At 41.5% G+C, this 22,771-nt stretch overlaps 1 protein-coding gene across 1 annotated transcript; it reads left to right on the top strand.

Moving 5' to 3' along the window:
- Nucleotides 1–1,470: 1,470 nt before the first annotated feature.
- Nucleotides 1,471–18,492, top strand: LOC136427818 (neuromedin-U receptor 2-like). Its single transcript, XM_066416995.1, has 4 exons — nucleotides 1,471–2,971; nucleotides 10,308–10,435; nucleotides 10,830–10,934; nucleotides 16,005–18,492. The coding sequence occupies exons 1-4, from the start codon at nucleotides 2,158–2,160 to the stop codon at nucleotides 16,500–16,502; spliced, it is 1,545 nt and encodes a 514-aa protein (XP_066273092.1). The 5' UTR covers nucleotides 1,471–2,157; the 3' UTR covers nucleotides 16,503–18,492.
- Nucleotides 18,493–22,771: the final 4,279 nt, after the last annotated feature.

Genomic DNA, 22,771 nt, shown 5'->3' with positions numbered 1-22,771 from the left:
GCCCGGAAAAAAATGGCAAAGCAGCAAATGGAAGGAAAAAGCAACTAACTGTGCGCTTGCTATAGATGGTTCTAAGGCATACAGACATAGCCGTTCCAATAATAGTCTTTGCATGAGAGGCGTTGGACGGAGGAAAAGACAGCTATTTCTATTGTGAGCTGACCTTGAGTCGTCATCGTAAAAGCAAGCCCATCACTGCAGACGACGTTGCTCTCATGATGTATCCACTAAACCGGGGGGAGATGTATCCACTGAGACCGGAAGAGAAGTGGTGAATCCAAAGAAAATTATTTATTACTTCCATTTTTGATAATCGAAATAATCATGTTGTGATCTCAAGATAGGTCCACTCTAGTTGCTGCTCCGCTGCCCCTGAACAAGACATTGTCCTTGAGGGGAATCTTCTCATTGTACACTTGAAAAGCTGTATATGTGAATGTTTTGTGTTTATCAGCAGTATGAAGAAAAGACGAGGCGTTCTTCTGTATTCATCTTCTTTCATCTCGAGCCAGCCTTAACCTTAAATGGATAAAGGTCTTTTTTAGTGTTGCCCCCGGTGCGAGAGGGACGGACACAGCGGTGAATGAAATACAAATCAATTATAGACTTTTCTTATTATCCGCTCGTCATGAATTGTTGTAAGGCGGTTTTACATTAAATTGATATAGACGTTGCTTGTCTCGTAATAAGTTCGCTGCTGCAGCTGTTCGATTGAGGTACGGTCTCAATCGGTGAAAACATGAGTGAGGCAAAATCTACATGTATACACAAACAGCAGTCAGGCAACTGTGAGACAGAATGCAAACTTCAATTAATCATTATATGTCATGATCAGCAGAGATGATTTTAACAAACGGGCCTCGTGTAGGTTTTAAAGTTACTGAAATGATTGTGTACCAGCGTTTTCTGTGTCTAAGATATCTAAATAATTGAAATAAAATCAAAACTAGCTCCATGTGTGTGGAAATCATTTTGTATTTAAATAGAATATCAGTCCTTGTAATTACAGCTTAAGCCATTTACTTCTGTTACATATTCATATATGATCAATAATTACAGGTCATCAATGTAACGTTAACACAGCTAGTGCAATATTGCCTCTTGGTCTGTAAAGTAACGTTCAGTATAGACACGCTGAAATGAAAGGGTAGTGGCAGACAGCTGTGACATGCAATCATCGCCAAACAACAGCCGTCAAGCGTGAAAACATTTAATGATCCTCTCAGCATGATAATCTTCGCGTGTTAAAAGATCCACGGTTCGCTTGCCTCCCCACTCGTCAGGGAACGCATCCTGTTGACGTTAAATTTCACTCACGTTCCGCCGTGTGCTGCCCGTGATTGACAGGTCGTGTGGCCTACGTGCAAAACAACAGCAATTTTGTCACAACCCTTACGCAGGTTCGTATTGTCACCTCTCCACAGAGAGTACTTGATTCCCATCTCAAAAATCAAAACAGGATATCGACATAGGAAATTAGCTTATTCCTCTATGTAATTCTTGTTTTTATTCATTCCTGCTTTGCTAAGTGCATTAGGGAATGTCTTGCCGTATTGGGTGAAAGCACAACAATTGTCGGCCCACCGGAGACAACAGTGCCGCCAGACGTTCCGTCGTGTACCGAGCGTGGAACAGCACATCAACCGCCGCATTGCCTGTTGAGGCCGTCCGTAATCAGTTCCTGTCGGCATCTTCAAGGACTCCGTCTGGAAAAACGCCGAAAATCGTGCGCCTGAAGGCCAGGCGACAAAAACCAATCCCAAGTCGACTTCAACACGTCCTTGAAAGTCATTGGTTATCCAGATTGGCTATTTAGGCGCGTGGATTATGATTGGCCCCCGCAGGATACCGGCGTCATAACTTGTTGAGACTGGTTCGGGAGACGAAGCGGAAATCAAGGAACGTCAAACTCGGCTTGTTACATATTGAAACTCGGCCGGCCGAGAGCAACACAGCAGCGGAGACGAAGACACAGAGACGTGTAACAAGTAAGAAGAGCATATTTCTATATTTGCGAAGACTCGTGTGAAAACGTAAGACACAAGTTTGCAACTAGGAAATGTAGAGTAGACAACCTCCCTTGCGAACGGTGGTGACCATCACAGCGGATGGCGGGACGCTCTATAACCGCACAAATGTCGGCCTGCGGGCTTCGATATGGACGTGTACAGTGAGCAATTCGGCCGAATGTTTCGCCTAATGCCTAACTCGTCGGAGAACTTCTCCTGGAGCCTGGAGGACCTTTTCGGCCCGGAGTCTGCTCCGCTCTCCATCCAGATCCCGCTGACAATCGTGTACGTCATCACGTTCATGACCGGTATCACTGGGAACGTCCTGACTATGATCATCTTCACCACCGTCCCCTCTCTCCGCAACCCCACAAACTTCTACCTGCTCAGCCTCGCCTTCTCGGACCTGCTGATGCTCGTCATCAACCTGCCGGTGGACATGACGGAGCAGCTGTTCCAGAAGTCCTGGGTCCTGGGCGACACCGTCTGCCGCAGCCACGTCTTCATGAACGAGCTCTGCTACTCCGCCACGGTCATGTCCATCTGTACCCTCAGTATCGAGCGGTACATCGCCATCTGCCACCCGCTCCAGGCCAAGACACTGGTCACCAAGGAGCGGACCATGACGGCCATCGTGGCCGTGTGGCTGCTATCCATCGCCTTCTCCCTGCCGGTGTCGCTGTGGATCCAGGAGGTGTCGTTCCGGCTGCCGTCGGGCGAGTCGGTGTGGGCCAAGTGCACCATCCCGCTACAGTACCAGGAGCAGGTGCAGTACTTCACCGCCGTGGCCACCGTGGTGTTCTTCGTGGTGCCGATGTGTCTGCTGGCCGGGTTGTACCTGCTCATCGGCGTCAAGCTGCACAAGACCCGCTCCAACCCGAAGAGCCGCCGCGCTGGCAAGCTGGGCCGGCGAGCCGACGCCCTCATCAACAAGACCCGCGGACAAGCCGTCAAGAAGTTAGGTAAGTGACACCCAGAATGACCTTAGATAAAACCTAAAAATCAGCTTTGTCTAAGACAAATCCACGAGGTAAATTCATACAACTTTATCCCCTAAACGCAGCTCATCAACAAACTTTATCAGCTTATGAGTAAGAAGCATCACTTTTGTAACAGACATTTTTTTTGCAATAACTTATTGTGCCGACATTTGAAGAAAGAAATCCCCCAGTTTATGACAAAATCGTCCATAAAATTGACATTGTAGCTGACCAATTTTGCTACACATTTTCTTTTCTCTACAATTGTTAACTTCTATTGACCATACAGAGACAAGTCTTCAATGAATTCGTACTTTCACCGTGATGAATTGACGATCGTTAGCGGCATATTGCATACATTTTGAATGCACATCACACCGCAACAGTACCAAATGAATGAGACCGATATACATAAATGTACTTCTGCTCGCTGAATGATTGCACTAGTCGTATCTGGTCAACTGAAGATCTAAAGTAAAGAAGACTCCGCTGCCTTGATTTACAGCGACGAGTTGGCCAGTCATGTCTGTAACCTGCCCTCACTGCTGCAGTTTATGATAGCGCGTTACGCCGAAGGGTAGTTCTACCCTCTGATTACTACAGATAACAGTTTCTAAAGATGTACGTCTTCAAATGTGTAGGTTTACGTGATCAGAGGGACACGATGATCAGAATATGGTGAAATAGTGCTGAAAAGATAGGGATTCATATAATGCTGACTTAGAATATGTCTACGCAAAAGTATCCATATACATTCAATATACTTTGTAATGATGTGGCAAAATACATTTTCGTTACTTCGGTTTGAATAAGATAACCTGAAAGTTGCCGCAGATAACAATTTTTTTTTCACATTTGCTTCATATCTTGATATCTATGCCACGTTTTCTAATAAACCTAGAGATATGGCTTTTTAACATTTTGCAAGGTTAAAGTCTTTCACCCATAATTTTTCTTGACTGGAAGCAATGATGACATTCGTGGGAGACATCCATTTTATACTGATGTGTAAGGATTGGGGCGTTTGCGCCGTGACTCTAACATGAATAGTATTATATTCACATATCTTACAAACAACTACACAGTCATGCAAACAAATAATTGGATACAAAATAATTAACCTACGTACAAGTATATGGATAATCCGACATGTCGATTTTAACGTATAACTAACACTACTAGCTCTAATTGGTGTAAACATGCTTTGATATCTTTACCTATTTGTACACAGTAAGGGGTGTTTACTTCTAGTATGTAGTTGAATTTATCTATAGAATGGAATGTATCAACTTCTGCTGAGCACACCGAAGGAAGGTTGAACAGCTTTGAGTGTTTATCATAATGATAGGTTTTATTGCAAGTTCATGCCCATGGGCTAATTGCAAATACATGGTAGAATATATTGGGAAAAACATACATAAGTCGGTGAACTGTGACTGACTTTGTTGTAAGAATAGGCTACTAATACTAAATGCGACTGTTGGCTATATCTAAACAAGCTTGGTTTGACTTCTTTTTTTGGAGTCAGTGAAAGACGAAAAGTCCCACTTTTCCTAGAATTTGTGGGTTCTGTGATATTAAGAGAAAAGTAGCTTTTTGTTCATCCGTGAATGTATTAAAGTAGGAGTATTTCGTGGTAACCTGTTTAAACAATTCGGAATTAGGTAGACTCATATCGTGATATCGTGAACAACAACACGCCAATGGAAATGGAAATATATAGAGCGGCGATCTCAAAGAAATGACAGCTCTTTTCCTTATCCTATAAACTTCCGTGCTGTCTCTTGGCTGAACGTGTGATATCGCTTTAGGAGTCCCTATAACACGGCTGTAATAAATGTGATCCTATTTGTTAAACGTCGTGCCGATGCCCTATATGCAGTCAATACACGAATGCAATGTCAAATATCTAATAGTCGACGGTAATCTAGTGAAGCTTATACACTATTAAGGAAGAGAGAAGCTCCCGGTAAATGACTTGGCCTAAGAGTGAGTTCACCCGCGAGCATACACGGGTGAACGACTTGTGCGGTGGGAACGGACTGAATCACGACAATGGCTTTGCCACATCCCTCAGGCAATCAGGGAAGCGACATGGCAGATTACAGAACGATTTGGCACCTTAACTTTCCGATCTTATTGGAGTTGCTATGATGCCGAAATGATTGCTTGGAGAGCTCTACTGACGCCTGGATCTCGGTAACTTCTGAACTTATCAGCGAAGATTATGCGTGTGTGCGTGCGTGTGTGTTGGCTTTTATGTACTTCCTCTTGAAAACGCCATCATTATTATCAACATACAATAAAGGTATTCATTCATTATTATATGACGGATTATTTTGTACTCCAAGGACAAGCACGGGTATTGACACATCAAGTTCTCCAGGCATGAACATCCAATAAACATACTTTATATGTATTAATGGACAGAACTTTCTCCTTGCTTGGAGCCAAAGTACATGAGCCTGGGGAAATCATGACTGCCTACACACGATATCCTGTATCAGTAGGGAGACATAAGTATCACTGTGCCTTGTGCCATGTCAGGGTGTGTCTGCCAGTCTGTCTAAGTTTGTCGATGTTGCACCAAGGAATCTACTCTAGATCAGACATTTCGTGAATTTGTGTTGCAATTAAACGAACTGTTGCATGCCGTATATTTGGGATTCATGTGAGTTCCTCGCGAGGACTTACATATACAAGACGACACAATATGGTGATTTTGCATGTTTTTGTGACGTCATGTGACTTCACTATCTAACCGCCACCATGTTGGTTGAGAGCATACTAGATCCAAGATGGCGACTGGTCATTCATTCAGGCACAGAAATTGGTTCTAGAAAATGAATAGCCTGGTGCTCTGTAATTATCCATAGGCAAGCGCGACATACATAGCGAAGGTTAAACATAATGACGTCACACACGATTTTCAACCACCAACTTGGCGGTGATTGTCACGTGACTGATAATGTTCAGTGTATCGGCAAACCGAATAGATATTGATTAAAAAAGATTCAGTCCTTTTCATCGTAGATAATCGCTTGAGGCGTTGAAAGACATATTGTAACTGGACACAATTCTTTATTGTTTTATTTGGGATAACACGAATATCGAAACGTAATGAAAAGTTTATCTATTACATAACACGTCCTCCACTACCACCCAATCGATGCACAGTGGTGAGACAGCAATTTGTTATTCGATATGCTATTTGAGAGTTTAGTGGCACACGAACAAAAAGGACTGCCATCTCGTTACTGTTTTGTGCTGTATCCAAGATAACGACACTTAATAAGTCATAAAAGGCTCTCACAAACGAATCCCCGTAGGTGTCTAAATGCCACTTCAGTAACGCCAACACAAAGCGAAGCGAATGTCCCCGGGAGACAAGTCGATAATGAGGACCTCTCCACAGAACATGTTTTTTGAAGAGCTGGCCTTTGTGTGTTGCCATTTAGAGTACCGTTGTAAGCTGTTGTCACATGAAAAGGTCCTCGAAAGACGCGACATCCTTCATAGCGCTGGGAAATTGATATCAGTCTTGTTAGGTTAGCTCCTTGTGGAACTTCTTTCCTGTGCAGGATAACACTACAGTGCCGCTAGTGTTTTACAAAGAAATATATCATAGTAAGCACTAGAGAGCTGCCTGCCGCACGAAGACACGATTCTGCCGGCCTTGTTTCCTAACACCCCCTTTTCGCTAGATGCTAAGACCACTGAGCAACCAAAGATTTGAGGGATCTCTCAAACTTCATTGGTAAAGGGACGGTTTTGTTTCTCGTATCATGCGTTTTGCTGTCTTTTAAATCGTATTTTAGATCTTGGATAATATTCCAATTATGAATACAAGGGTGACACAATTATGGTCGCTCAACAAGTGGAACTTTGAGGGGGCCTAAGGAGGCAGTGGAATGTCTGACTCTATAGGAGATGTCTTCTACAAACCATTTAACACATCTATCTCTTGAGATAACGAGGAGTTATACCATCAAATTGAGCAACACAAAGAAAAGAAAGATCAACCGGAGATTTGTTGAAAGGCGTTGAAATTATTTAATCTAAACCTAAAAGGATGATATTGTTTGTGTTAGGTATTTTGTGATATGAAATTAGTTTCTCGTTTTTTTTGTGGATGTCCAAATCTGTTTCATCGCCTCTACCAAGCAGTTGGAACAACTGTGGACTCCAGCTACTGATTTTGCGGTAGAATGATTGATTGTGATTCGAAGACTGTATATGATACTTTAGTCTATTGCCTATGGTGACACTCAAAAAGCAAAGTTGAGACTAGCAAAATTGAAATAAGCAATATGAAGAACGGCAAGAGACCACTTATGCATAGTTTCATGCTGTGTATTCGTTTAATATTCGTATTTCATTGAAAACGAAAACGACCAAAAATAGGCCAAAGGCAAACTAGGCACGGTTCTACCGTCCCTAATGTTTCAATTCAAGTGGTGTCTTGGAAACACTAAGTTCTCCTTTGTCTGCCAAAAGTGCATCCGTTTGCATTTTGCGCGCGAGTCTTAGTACGCCATAAAATGTGAAAGGATCTACAGGTAAATCCACCACGACACTTCGCTAGTCTCTTTATGGGATGGACGCCAATTGAAATACACCCCCGAGCCAACCCACAGTGCCATGCATTCAGGAAATAGGCGCTGCAAATGTGCTGAAATTGGTTTAGCCATCGGGGTTGTTCACAACTCTGGGATATTTGCTTATGACTATTTGCAGTTTTTCAGATTTTAGTGTTGCAACTAAGACAGGCTTAGCCTCATCTATATGCATTTGGAAGTGATGATGTTTAAAGTATGAACATAAAAATCACCATTTCATTTTAGCTGTGTGCTGGCAATGGGGTGTTGAATTACGACGGGTCGATAGCTGCAAAGATGTTCAACCGTTCGGTGCACCTTTACAGACAAGCCGATGTGCTTATAGATGTTACATAAGATTTTTGAAGATCCGTTTCATAACATATGGGTAGTTCTATTTCCTTATGGTTACTGTTGTGTTATCTCTTCTGGCAACTTTCCCGGGAATATTAACCTTTGAATCCCTCGTCTATCAACTGAGGATGCTTTTTTGATACATTTACCGAACACACATGTATGCTGTCACCCATGACCGTTTTGACTTAAAAACTTTCAAATCAACCAATCAGTGAGTAATTGGATATAATAGGATATAGACGTTTACAAAGGCACTAAGTATAGAAAAGGCAAAGATACGGATTTCTTTTGCATGCAGTTTTGCTGTAATGGCACGTTATTTGCGCAGCACAGGAAAACCATAGAAAACAAGAGTTCGGAGACCTCATATCTCCATGAACAATTCTATGTATGCAAATGACTTACACATTTACACAATATAAATTTTATGTTTTGTCAGAAACACCGTTATCTTACCTACACATGTTGCAATATTGACAGTCCTATAATTTTCCAATTAGATGAATTATTTTGTTTTTGCATTAATACAAATTAGGAATTTATTTGCATAATTGGTATCTGTTGATGCTCCACTTTCCATAAACTGCATATATTAAATGTATTTGAGTCTGATAATGGAAAACACTGCATGTATAGATTTTCCTCATTAGCTATGCAAATTAAGTCCCAATTAGCATAATTTGCACTTCGTTGTGTATATCTTTGTCTAAGCTACCTGCATACCAAATATCTTGGAAATCCGTTGTTCCTTTGTTCAGTTATTCCCCCTAGAAGATTTTCACAATAACGCCCCTGCAGTTCCAGAGCAAGTTGCTAGGGGGCTAAAACCCACGCCACTTCTTTATTACACCACAAGCTATCTGCCACCTAAACATCAAGACCACAGCACGTCTAGGTCAAAAGACACAAAAATTGAAGTTCTACTGCAGTACCAAGGTCACATACCAGGGGGCCGAAAATCGACCTTTAATTTTGGCTTCACAACACCCGCCCACACAGCGAATATCATCGTAATCCATGAAGAGGCTCTTGAGTTATGCTGACTAGAGTAGTGTGGAAACACAAACAGACAGACAAACAGACAAACAAACAAACAAACAAACAGACACACACACAGACACACCCAAAACTATATCTCCATTTTTTCATGGAGATAACTAAGGATATAGACGTTTACAAAGGCACTAAAAGGTTGTAAAGACGTCACACTTTAAATTCAGCTACTCATTCATAAAGTTTCCGCAGTACGAAAACGTCATTGATGGCGTAAGGTTAGACTTTAAGTTACGGGTCGACCCCCATTATCTATTCATACCTCTCTTTGAATGACTCCCGGGGACGGGCAACCTTTCTGCCTCTTACTTCCATTATTTGCACATCGCCGTGACCAACGGGCACAAAGTGATTATAACGTTCAATTGTGACTGAATTCTGTACGTGCCAGGCATGCAAAGTTGGTCCAGATTACAAGGGAAACGATGCTTATGAAAACCTTTGGATGGAAGACGTATCTGCTCCTAACCTTTTTCTAGACATATTTTGAATGGCAAAGATAGGGATTTCTTTTGCATGCAAATTTAAGTCGCTACAGACTCACCATACAATCTCATTCCCGCATATCCAGAAACATTCCAGGGGCAAACCACAAAATGAAAACTTAAGAAGAGGGCTTGTCGAGTCGTGTAATTTCCCTGCTAAAGATATGTTGATGAAATAAGACGGACTATGAGTCGTTACTCCTGTTTTGGTGAAATTCATTACGTAACAGGGCTTGATTTCAATTTTCCAACACAATATGAAAGTGGAACAAATTTTCCGCCAAACAGTGCCGGTCTTTGTCATAAAATGTAAAAGCCACCGCTTCTAGCTATGACGTTGATTTATGCAAATAAACCACATGACTAGCTTAGCAGTTGCTCGAAAGTTGCAGAACGTTTATGGTGCCCCCCGTCTGTACTCTAAAAGCAACAATTAAAGGTTTGGCTCCGGCTGTTTTTGACGCGTGTTTTTCGGCCTCTTTGTCGGGCTTTCTATTTTGTCCCGTTTTATTCATGTCCGTCGTCTAAACGGACATATACAACCAGGACAAATTCGGAAAGCCCGACCAAAATGTCACAAAATACGTCAGAAACCAGTCGGAGCCGAGCCTCTGCTTGGAAAGTACCCGGTCTTTGCTCAGCCTGTTGCGTCATTGATGTCCAGGTCTGCCATTGTTGTTTTTCGCGGGCTGAGCAGTCGATAAAAAATTACAAAAAGTTTATGGTGTCTCCCGTCTATACTCAGCATGTTGTGTTGTTTATGTCCATGTCCGGCAGTGTTGGATTTCGTGGGCTAAGCAGCAGTTGTGTTGTTGATGTCCGCAGGTCTGGTGGTGTTGGCGTTCGCGGTGTGCTGGACGCCGTACCACGCCCTGCGGCTCATGTACGTGTACGCCGACATGTTCGGCTCCACCGCGAAGGTCGTCTATCTCAACATGGATTACGTCAGCACGGTAAGGCCCCCTCTGCACTGGCAAGCGATCGCTGTGCGACAGCCACTGCAAAAGGCCCGATCGTTACCCAAACGGCGCTGCACGATGCCTGATCGTTACCCAAACGTAGACCCTTCGTAATGCATACTTAAAGCATACTCCTATAAAAATACAATCTTTACGCAGGCTTTAAGGTGCTTTAGACTTCGAGCAGTACGTTTAGTGACCAAGACTGGATTTGGGTAACCATTGCTTTTCATAATTGAAATATGATGCAATATGTTAAAGTGTGATTGCGAGAGAACCTAGACGTACTTCCACCATGAACTTCGGGAAAGATTTCTTTTGCATGTTTGACATATTTTTCTAATCATTCATCATGTAAGATAGCAGAATTGTATCTTTGTCTTTCCAGGTGTTGCTGTACCTGAACTCCGCCCTGAACCCGGTTCTGTACAACCTGGCCTCCAAACGTTTTCGTCACGAGTTCCGAGTCTTACTCTGCAAAAACCGCTTCAAGGTTTGTAGATTACTTGTCATGTAGAGATAGACTACACTGTTAGAACTGTTGGCATACATAAGTATCTTGTACAACTGCTGCGCATGCAAACAAAGTTGCAGCGTTTATATATTATCTATAGTACATGTATGCAACCGGGGAGGAGCCTTTCATAAAAGGTAATTTTCGAAAAAGCAATGCTGAACTTATTGAAAATATTGGCTTCAAACTTGGGGTATAGGTGCCATCCTCTGCATTCGCATTGCACACAACACTGCACGAAGCCTGGTCTTTACGCGTGCGCGAAGCATTCGTAAGGAATACTTAAAGCATACTTTCATTTGTTTTAAAAAGCAACATTTTCACATGCTTTAAGGTGTCCTTGGATATTAGATTTCGATCCGTACTAGTGCAAGAGATGAAAAAACGTATTATTATGCTTTCTAAGCCATGCAAAACAGCTCCTGAACTCACTGCCCTTTCCCTTAAATCACGGGTGACCTTCCTCTCCAACACGGACCCGTAAATGCATTCCTTCCGTCTTATTCTCTCTGGGGAATCGTGATGCATATCCCAGACGTGCTTTCCCGCATTTTTACCCTAATTGGACCGCTAATCGTGAATTCGTATGTATTCCACATGTGTCGAACATAAGGACACAGCGTTTTTACATGCTACTGCCGTCAGCATTGCACGAGTTGTTGTTGATGAGTACCTTGGTCACCACTGAATATATCTTTTTCACTAATCTGTCTCTCTCTGTCTGTCTGTCTCTGTCTATATCTGTGTCTGTCAACTCCCCTCTGTCTCTCTCTGTCTCTCTGTCTCTCTTTGAATCTCTCAGTATCTGTCTCTCTCTCTCTTTCTCTCTCCGTCTCTCTCCTTATGTACATGTTGTATAAAATAGCATAGTATAGTATAGCATAGCACACGCCAAAATATAGTTACTCAAGCAACTGGATAAAATTTTGAAACAATCAGACGTTTCAGACAGCATCCGCTGTCTTTCGTCGGTGACGTCGGATGCTGTCTGAAACGTCTGACTGTTTCAAAACATTATCCAGTTGCTTGAGTAACTATTTTGGGCATGTCTTACTACCTGGATGTCTAACGGTATCTAGTATATAGTATAGTATAATAGTATAGTATAGTATAGTATAGTATAGTATAGTATAGTATAGTATAGTATAGTATAGTATAGTATAGTATAGCATAGCATAGTATAGTATAAGAAGTTTTATTGCAAGTTCATGCCCGTGGGCTAATTGCAAATACATGATAAAAACATAGGAAAAACATACATGCGTCAGTAAACTGTGTCTGTCTTTGCTGTAACAATAGGTTACTGGTACTATATACAATTGTTGGCTATATCTAAATTTGCTGGGTTTGACTTCTTTTTTGGAAGCAGTGGAAGACGAAAAGTCCCACTTTTTCTAGTATTTGTGGGTTCTGTGATTTCAAGAGAAAGGTAGCTTTTTGTTCATCCGTGAATGTGCAAAAGTAGGGATATTTCGTGATAACTTGTTTAAATAATTCGGTTCTTTCGTCACTGTTGAATATACACTTGGAAATAAAATGTGTTTCGTCTTCCACCGCCTTGGACGTACAGTATTTACAAATTCTTTGGCACACTGGTAAACTCTTATATCGTCCTCTCTCTACTTCTAGGGAGTGAGCACTAATTCTTAATTTGCTGATGGCCGAGCGCGACTCAAAATCAGCAAGTTCTAGGTACCTCTCTCTAGTGTATACAGATTTACAAGTTTTATAAAATCTCAGTTTACCTGTATCGGCACTTAGATTATGAAGGAATGTCTGGATATACATATCAGAAATTCTGTTCCTTATCAGAGTACATACATATTTGGGGTCACAGAGTGAGCTATCAGAGTATAAGAGATATGAGTAACCGCTACAATCAAGGATTTCTTTAACTCGATGTAACAATGTTTTTCTACGGCTATTAGTATGTGTAACAGAGCTATGCTGAAATAGGAGTGCGTCTCTCTGCAATGGGTGCGTAGCGATGTCCAATTGCGTCAAGCGTAACCAGTACTTAATGAGGCGGACAGAAATTTCAATGTCCAGAGGGAGTCTACCTAATTCGGATCTACTTGCTATATTACTACTGTTCCTGGAAACACCAAGAATGTTTTTGCAAAAACGGTTATGTGTAATTTCAATCGGTGACGTGTCGTTCAGTCTCTCGGTACCCCAAATTTCACATCCATATAATAGGATGGGTTTGACACATGAGTCAAATATCCTCAGTAAACTATCGGGCGAAACTGATGAGCGAGTTAGACATTTGAAGCTGTATATGGCTTTACGGGCTTTGTTTGACAGTTGTTTTTTGGCTAAAGAGAAGCTGCCTGAAGATGTTACTGTAATGCCTAAGTAGCAGTATGAGGAAACAATGTCTATTTTGTCCTGTCCGAACAAGAAAGTTAGTTTTGGGAAGGATCGTTCGGATTTGTTGAAGATGATAACTTTAGTTTTCTTTAGGTTAACTTGCAACTTCCATTTAGAACAAAACGTATTTAGTCTGTCTAGGGCACACTGTAATCCCTTATCGGATTCAGAAAATAAAACGACATCGTCAGCATATAGCAAACAAGATACCAATAGGTTATGTAGAGTGGGTGGTGAACATTCTATATGGTCTAACTCCTGCACTAAATCGTTGATGAATAAGTTAAAAAGTGTAGGGCTTAAATTACAGCCCTGCCTAACACCCTTATTAGTGACGAAATGTGGTGTTAGGCCGGAAGGCGTTTTGACGCAAGTGTTGGGTTTTTCGTACATACATTTGATTACGTTGTAAAAGTTCCCCCCTATTCCCGAGTTAAGTAGTTTGAATCTGAGCCCCTCGCGCCAAACGGAGTCAAACGCTTTTCTAAAATCTATGAAGCAGGCGTAAAGCCGTTTATTACCGGATATATATTTACCAATCAAAGAGTCCATAACAAATAGGTTGTCGTTTGTACCAAAGTTTTTCCGAAAACCTGCCTGGTTAGGAGAGATTAGTTTGTATTCATCTAAATATGTTGTAAGCCTTGTATTTATAACAGAGGTGAATAGCTTGGCTAAGCAGCTTGTCACCGAAATTCCCCTGTAGTTATTTGCGTCATCTTTTGCACCACCTTTGTGTAGTGCAACAATGTGGCTCTTGCACCATTCCTGGGGAAAGTATCCTGCAGACAGGAATAGATTAAAAAGTTTGACTAATGGTACTAAAATGATGTGCGCTGAGCATTTGAGCATCTCATTGCGAATGAGATCACCACCCGAGGCTTTGCCGTTCTTAAGTTTAGAGATTGCTTGTTTGATTTCATTTTTACTAATCGGAGTGTCCAAAGGGTTATTTTCGAGATTTTTTTCTAACTTCAATAGCTCTTTCTCTATATGTATTTCAAAACTGCTACGTGGTTTAGAAACTATTTCGTTTGGGTCCTCACCATAAAGCTTATTGAAGTGCTCATGTAGGTTTTCAGCTGGGATCATATCGTGATTTTCTGTTTTATTATCAGATTTGTACTCTTTTAGTAGTGACCAAAAGCCCGAAGTGTTGTTACCGCAGAATGAGTTTAACTGTTTAGAAATATTTTCTTTGTACTCTTTCTTGTTTTTCCGTATCAATTTGGTGTATTGTTTTTTCTTTACAAAATAGGAGCCCCGAATATGTGGGTCACGAGGATTTTTGGATAGTAACTTAGCCAGGTTTTGCAGTTCTCGTCTGGCTGAAGCACACGTTTGGTTAAACCATTTTTTCTTATTTAATTGATTCGGACGGCATTGCTTTCGTGTTTTTGTGCAATGCAGGATCAGAGACTTACGTCCGGCTTCTTGTAGTGGTGAAACAAAGTCTTGTAATGCAAGTTCTAATGATTCAGGTTCTAGTTCATAGTTTTTGCGAATGAATGTATTAATGCTAGAGGACAGGGGTGCTGATTTGAGTATTCTATTGAACTTTTCGCTAGAATCTGCGCTCCATGCAAATTTGCGGTAAGGTCTAGTCGGCAAGTTGTTTTCCCTTTGCTGAAAAGATCCTGAATTTCCTTCTAACAGTAGGATAAGTTTGCAATGATCGGAGAATGGCGATAATGCCTCAATGTGGAAAAATATTGATTTGCGTAGAACTACTTCCTCGCTTGCTAGTACATAATCTACCACACTACACCCTTTAGGTTGATAGCATGTTGGTTTACCAAGGAGGTCTCCCGGAGTTCTTCCGTTTAGTATTCTAACTTTACTATTGATGCAAAGATCAGTTAGATTTTTTCCAAAAACTGTTGGTTGTGCTTCATCCATATTGGATCTAGGAAGAGGGTGGTCGAAATTGTAGTCGTTTGGAAGGATTTGTTTATCTATAATTGGAAAGTCATCAGTGATATGATCCGGCAGGGTACCTACTCGGGCATTAAAATCACCCCCCACCAGTATTTCCCCAAGATTACTGTAAAGTGAGATTTCTTCTTCAAGTATATCAAAAATATCATACGCTCTGTTTGTATGAATTGTTGACCTCTGGGGGCTGATGTATACAGACGCCAGATATATGTCCCTGTCATAGTTGAATAACTGTTTATCTATCCTAACCCAGAGAATATCCTCACTTTTACTTTCCAATTTAGTAACTAGATTTTTGTATTGTTTTTTGAATAAGAACAGAATACCACCTGAGTTTCGTTTGGCTCTCTTGGATTTAGTTCTACTACTGCTAAAATAAAGATAATTAGGAAAATATAACTCACCAGTGTGCCAGGTCTCCATTAGGGAAAAGAAGTCAAACCCAGTAAACTGACTAATAAATTCACTATCCTCTAACTTTTTACCAAGTCCGTGAATGTTCCAGAAGCCCATGGAAATACCAAAGCTTCTGTTTTTACAAGTAGAGTTCGATGTAGCCTTTCTCATCGGCTTTGAACGCCGTTGAGAGATGCACATAACTTTTAGTTCAAATTCGCGAGGTCAAACGATAGTATAGTATAGTATAGTATAGTATAGTATAGTATAGTATAGTATAGTATAGTATAGTATAGTATAGTATAGTTTAGCAAACTCAGACTTCTCTTCTTCCCTCCACAGAAGTCTGGGCTCGGTGCCCGCAGCTACCACCGCTCCGACATTTCATCGGCGCACAAGACCTCCACCACCGCCACCGTCCTTTCCAACGGGCCGATGCGGGGCGCCTCGACCGACAACCGTATCGGGTCCTTGGACCGCATCTCCGAGGAAAAGTCGTCCCAGCTGGCAAAGAACGAGTATCCGCTGGAGGAGATCCGAGAGAACGAGATCAGCATGAGTCCGGTGTTCGAATCCCTGAGTCCTAGCCCGCCCTGGAACCGAACCCCTGATGTCAGCAGCATCGAGGTAAGAATGCCGGAAACCAACAACGGGATCGTAGTTGTGCACGACTGCCCGCGGGAGCCGCCCGAATCTCCGGCGGCAGAAAACACCAACCCTCCCGCCAGCAAGGCGTCCTGCAGACGCAAGCACAAGGGTCTGGTGGGCCTCGAGATTGAGGATGTGGCGCCTAACTTTGAGCTCCACATCAATAGAAGAAATGAGACTACCTATCTGTGAAAATGTACCCCCCCCCCTCTCAAAAAAGTAATTAACTGCCTCTATGGCGTTGTCCTCTAGTTGTAACAAGTTAGCTCGTTTCTCAAGATCAATTGATATATAAGAGAAAAAGGTCACCAAGACTGATGACATTATACACACATACAGTTGAGAGACGGCAACTAAAGCATTCACTTCTCCCTTGAAAAGTTTATAGAGGCCACGGTCAATTGGAGTTGATCAAAGGTCGTAAAAAAAGAGAACTTGACAGAAATAACATTTAACAACTAACAGTGACATGGCAAAGACCAGCCTGTGAAGCCTGTAGGCAAAGTTCAATATTCAAGAGTGTGCGACTGAGAGCTATAGTCACGATTTTCTTAACTCGAATGGTTTCATAGGATTTAGGTATAGATGTGAAGAAAGAAAAACAGTTCCACATGATGAAGAAATCAATGTGTTTTGTGACTCTGATGTTCACTCTAATACAGATAAATATCAATCGATAATAGAGAACATATCTCGTATACTATGACGTGACGATAGCTGCTACAACCCTCAATATGCTTTATAATGAATTATTGCTGCCACGAGTTGATAAAAAAAAAGCTAAGTAATCGGAGGATCTTGAACACAAATAAAACTGTTTTGAATCTCATGTATGTTCAATACGTGCCAAATGCTTAATCACAATACCATATAACACTGCCGTTGTCTTCATAAACAATAAATCAGTATTATAGACCATAAGTGCTCACCGTTTGCCTGAGGGAGCACTTTGAAAGCTATTCGAAACGTCTACCGCCGAATCGTCATATTTGCGAACTTCACTGGGATATCCACAAAAATATATGAATCAGAGTAATGTGTATATCAATAGTGCCTGTAACTGTACGTACATGTATCCTCGTCCTGTGAAGTAACAAATGGTGTGTATTTACTTAAGAGATGTAAAGCCGTACTGTAAAGTAGACGGGAAATATAAAGAAAAACGGACCTCTAGCTGGAAGGAAGATATAATGGACCAAATATGTCAAATATCTACAAAGGATATTCGGATACTCTAACAGAAGTTGGTTTATGATCATGCTTAAAGATGTTTTGAGAACTCTTACAAATGTACATACAATGTTCAAAACCTCGCTGTCATTGACAAATGGTAGTAGACTACTAGTAGTGGATACTACCAGAAATATCTGACCGTATACAAAATATATCCAGTTGCTTGAGTATAACTGTTATTTTAGGTATATACAAGGTGTTTTATAATGTCATAAATCATCTGTGGTGTTGTCATTGGGTGTATGTGTAAGCAACAGATATATGGTCATACATATATGAATACATGCATATTAAGAAGGAGACGTAATACACAGACAACCCCTCTCTTTATATGTAGATTTATAAAGTGTACCTTTCTGTTTACTTAATGTGACCGTTGCAGAGGTAGATGCAATCTGCATCCATTTTTGATAGCTGCAATTGTAACAATCTATAGAAAACTTAATATCTAGTAATATATCAACCTGCAAACACACCCGCGTGGATGATTGATAAATGTATATATGATATATTTGGACAAGTATTGTGACCAAAGGCACGTCATAGGCCGATGTTGTACTATTGGTAAACTGTTAAATTATAGAAGTATAAATAGTAATAAGTGCCCAAGTGCGTTATCTATACTACATGTATTGATGTGATACATTTGAGGGTCGTTGATTATTCTTGTTGCTCGCATGTATGTTTATCAGATAGACGAGTTCCCTGCGTTTGATGGATACTATGGCAGATTTGTGTCTTGCGTCATTAGCGGAGAACGATACCCACGCTAATGTGTTCATGTACGTGGACCAACCATGAAGGTTGCATGGTTTGTTGACGTAACTTTGGGTGTATGTTGTCGTCTTGAGTAGTATGATACCGTCAGGAGAACTCTACAATAGACATGTATAATACCTGTGCCTGTACTCTGTGGATATAAGAATAAAACAGAACGAGGAAAACTATATCCTACCGACTCCGCATCTGCTATTTCAAGATTTGTGAATAGATGGACAGGAGGAAAGTTTTAGGGCTCCTCAAATGATGCTAAGAAGTTTGAGCTGATCAATTTATAGATTGTATTTCGCACGTTTTACAAAGCACATACAGCAACAGTAATATGAGATGCTGGGAAAAGTCATGCTTATGAAAACTTATCCAGATTGCTTACGATAGGTCTACGGGTAACAAAAAACAAACGTTACCAATTTTTGTTTGAAAAATTTGAAAATTGAAAAATAAGATTAATCGTACGCGTGTTATTTGCTTGTTTGTCTACCTAGAAGATGTCCATTACACATGTAGCATACGTAACGTTAACACCCTAGAAAGAGCTACGTACAGTCAGTTTGAATGTAGCAAGCGGTTCCTGAAATCAACAAGACAGCAAGAAATCAAGTCAAGTAGAAAATCACGTTGTGTGGTTTTATCAAGACAAGCGTGCCGTCCTCACACCCCAGAAGATGTCTTGACTTTAAGATGCTGATCTATATTTCTACTTGACACGTATGAAACGAAATTCACAGCAATAAGCCCCTTATTCATTTACAATATGGAAACTATCACTCTCGAAAATGCATTACTAGATTTGGGGGAAAATCTCATCTTCACACCATGGGTCTGAATGGCATCATCTGCGATTACATTTCACGCAAGAATCTGTCGTCTCAAGCAATTAGTTCCACCCGCAGCGAGCCAAAATCATCGCAGCAAATCCCTGCCATAAATCATCACTCAAACGGTAGCGAGGATAGCAGTGTGATGGACGTCTGTGGCGACAAGGTTGACAAGAGTATCACGAAACAGGCCTCCCTTTGGGTCAATCAGGTAATTTAGTGAAAATATAGGGGGGAGAGGTGATTCATCACTACAGATACGGACTGACGTGCCATGATTTCCACACTCTTTCCTTTTATTCTGCCACCGTGACCTAGAATCTACCCCGTAGCTCGAAGAAGGCACGTTGTGTGTGGTTTTAACAAAACAAACGTGCCGTCCTTCCACCCCAGAGGATGTTTTGACTTTAAGATGCTGATACGTCTTTAGGGAAAATCTCATCTTACACGAAGGGTATGAATGGCATCGTCTGCGATTACATTTCACGCAAGAATCTGTCGTCTCAAGCAATTAGTTCCGTCCGCAGCGAGCCAAAATCATCGCAGCAAATCCCTGCCATAAATCATCACTCAAACGGTAGCGAGGATAGCAGTGTGATGGACGTCTTTAGCGACAAGGTTGACAAGAGTATCACGAAACAGGCCTCCCTTTGGGTCAATCAGGTAATATAGTAAATATAGAGGTGGGAAGAGATGATTCATCATTGGAGATAGTAGCTGACGTGCCAGAATCTTCACATTCTTACCTTTTCTTCCTCTTACCTTGAGTCAGAATCTACCCCGTAACTCGAGGAAGGCTTAAGGCTTGGCTGCTACTGTGATAAGAACGCCCTCCAAATACGTTTATTGTGCTGATAAATGGCTGTTGGTAAAGGTCAAGGAAGGTTTATAGCTCTAGCCAACTTTTGGAGCCAGGCTGCCGCATTTGGAGGCGGAATGCCAGGATCATCACAGATCCGACTCATCTGATATCAGGTTTCTACTCGAGACGTTCATTCCCATCTTTGAATCCTTGGACAGCAGCCGAAATAAGTTTGCAGAACCGTCCACCTCGTACTGGTACTATCTTTAATGAATAACTCAACTTCTCAACAACAAAAAAGTGCGAAGAGTTGACTTTTGGTCAGCCCTGGTATTCGTCTAGTAAAATGTATGGATGTGACAAGTAAGGCATAATTTTGATAGGTTGTCAACAACATTGTTAATTGCATATAAAACAACAATATCGATAAAAAAAACTATGTTAACAAGTTTAAATGTGAATGAAAATCTGTCATAGGCTTTTCATACATTTTGACATACAATCAGGTACTCGTAAAACATCCTCATTCAGTATCATTTTCCTTCGGGTGAACCAGAGGAATTGATTGAACAGCTGCAGCTTTTAAGAACCAGATGAATTGATATAGATGCAAACAAAAAGGAGACTAACTAAAGAAACTTAAAACTTCAATGCTTAAAGTCACGCCCCAGCTGCAGGTCTTGAACCACATCTGTGCTTAACACTGATCTGTGCCAGTTTCCTGAGTCGATTCTTTGATTGCACTTGCATCACTCCAAGGTCAACATGGCCGCTGGACTGTTGAAAGGTTCCCGGGCAGTAGAGATAAAGACCAGACTTAAAAATGAGCTTTCAGCCGAACCAGTTTCCGGGCTTATTGATCTCGGGAAGATTTCACCCACGGAAAGATTTTCTACCTTGCGCTAATGAGAGTGACCACAGAAATTTCAATCAGATCATTATATCGACGATTTAAATACAGAAATGGACGTTCACTGCCCACTGGGTTTAATGATTCGGGCTGAACTTTTGATCTTAGCCGGAAATTTGTTTTTGACTGCGCGGTCGAGTTTGGTGCTTCGAATTCCAACCTATAGCTACGTGCTTAGGCTCCAAACAACCCTTCTCCACCTGCACTTGTATCGGCCAGTAAACATCAAAGTTTTTCGGTGAAACCTAGGGTTGATAGATCTACTTGGTGAAACGCATATAGCCGGCGGAGGATGCTTGAATGTATTTCATCAAGTTACTTGTCACAATCACTTTCTCGCCTTGTTTGATGCTAACGAGTTCCGCCCTACAACAGTTACAGGGAAGCACGAATTTCCAAATGCTTCGCTTCAGGGTTGATTGGACACTTAAACCAGCTGGCGTGACTTGCATAAACTTTACTAGCTGGTACTGCTGCAAGGCAGTTTGTCCTTATGCACATAACAGAAATGCCTGTGACTCTGATCTTTGATGTCGCTCTGGAGGTATAGCAAGTACTCGGGGCACTTTACAGTACGGGCTTAGTGACTTGTAAGTAATCCAAAGGCCTGAACTTTTCAAAGATCTTAGAAAACAAAGGAAAAGCCGTTGTTTTAGAAGAAAACGGGTGGTATAAGGATATACGATTATCAACGTAATGTGTCTACGTTTCAAATGACATTCATAGAGTAAGATAGAACAGAACAAAATGAAAGGAAACAAAATAGAATTCAGCAGATCAGATGAATAGTAAAACAAATAGAAGTAAAACAGAAGGGGATTCGATTCAATTCACTAAAAGAATCAAAATAGCTGAATGAAGACAGAAAAGAATTACAGACGTTCTAGTAACTGATATGTCCTTAATGTTAACGATACAAAAGTTCTTCCACTATTTGTTGACGTCATGATTGATTTTGAGACAGACAATACTTTTGGTACATGGCCATAGAATGCGGTAGACGGTATCGGTATTCTGAAGTTTATACGGGCTATGGCGACAAGCGAAGACATACGTCACGTCTGGAAACAAACTATACCTATGTCTAGCACGGTGCTTTAGTGTCATTCTCATAAAAAGGGACAGACACATTCTCCCATGCCATAACACCCACGAGAGTAGGTGTAGATAGGTGAAGGCAGTATGTGGGTACTAATGACATATGAGGGTGTCAAATTTTATCCTGACCATTACGCTGTCTGGTCGCAATGACCCTCTCCAGTGTCCAGGGAGAATCACCTACCAGGTGGTAATGGCAGGTAGATTGCACGTTACGATGAGCCAAGATTTTGGGGTGTCAATTTAAGGCCCCTGGTGAAATGAGATACAGTAATGATTTCGTAGCTCCAAAGCAGCGACATAGACATCCTTGTGCTTATTGCTGGGCCGTAGGAAAAGTAACTCATCGTTTTTGTAATGCTATGGTCACCACCGGGCTGACGGGCTGATATTCTTTTAAATTTTTGGCGTGATCCCTACGTGACCCCGTGAGGCACCCTGTTTTTTTCTTAACGCGGAGTTAAAATCAACCCGGGACCCGGTAAGACAGACACTGTAAGCTAATCTTTAGAACACCGAGAGGTTTGTGACCACGGCATGAGTGTCGCGCAGACATTCCCATAAACCTACTCCGTTCGGCTGCACCGATTCACTACGGTAACGACTCGGAAATTACGCTCTATCAGCTTTCAACGAAGCATGTCACAGAATGTGAATGTGCATGGCTAATAACACAGGAAGATCGTGACGACAATTTATATTACAGAGTCACAGTCAAATGCTGTCTGGCGGGCGTAGAGATCAGGGGGATTATATGGCCGTGGGCATTCCAGACGGCAAGAAGAGAGAAGCTTCAAGCTCCCCTTCACGTAAACCCAAA

Source organism: Branchiostoma lanceolatum, chromosome 2 (assembly GCF_035083965.1).
Source record: "Branchiostoma lanceolatum isolate klBraLanc5 chromosome 2, klBraLanc5.hap2, whole genome shotgun sequence".
In the NCBI taxonomy this organism is placed as follows: Eukaryota; Metazoa; Chordata; class Leptocardii; order Amphioxiformes; family Branchiostomatidae; genus Branchiostoma; species Branchiostoma lanceolatum.
This window is presented reverse-complemented; position numbering and strand designations above follow the sequence as displayed.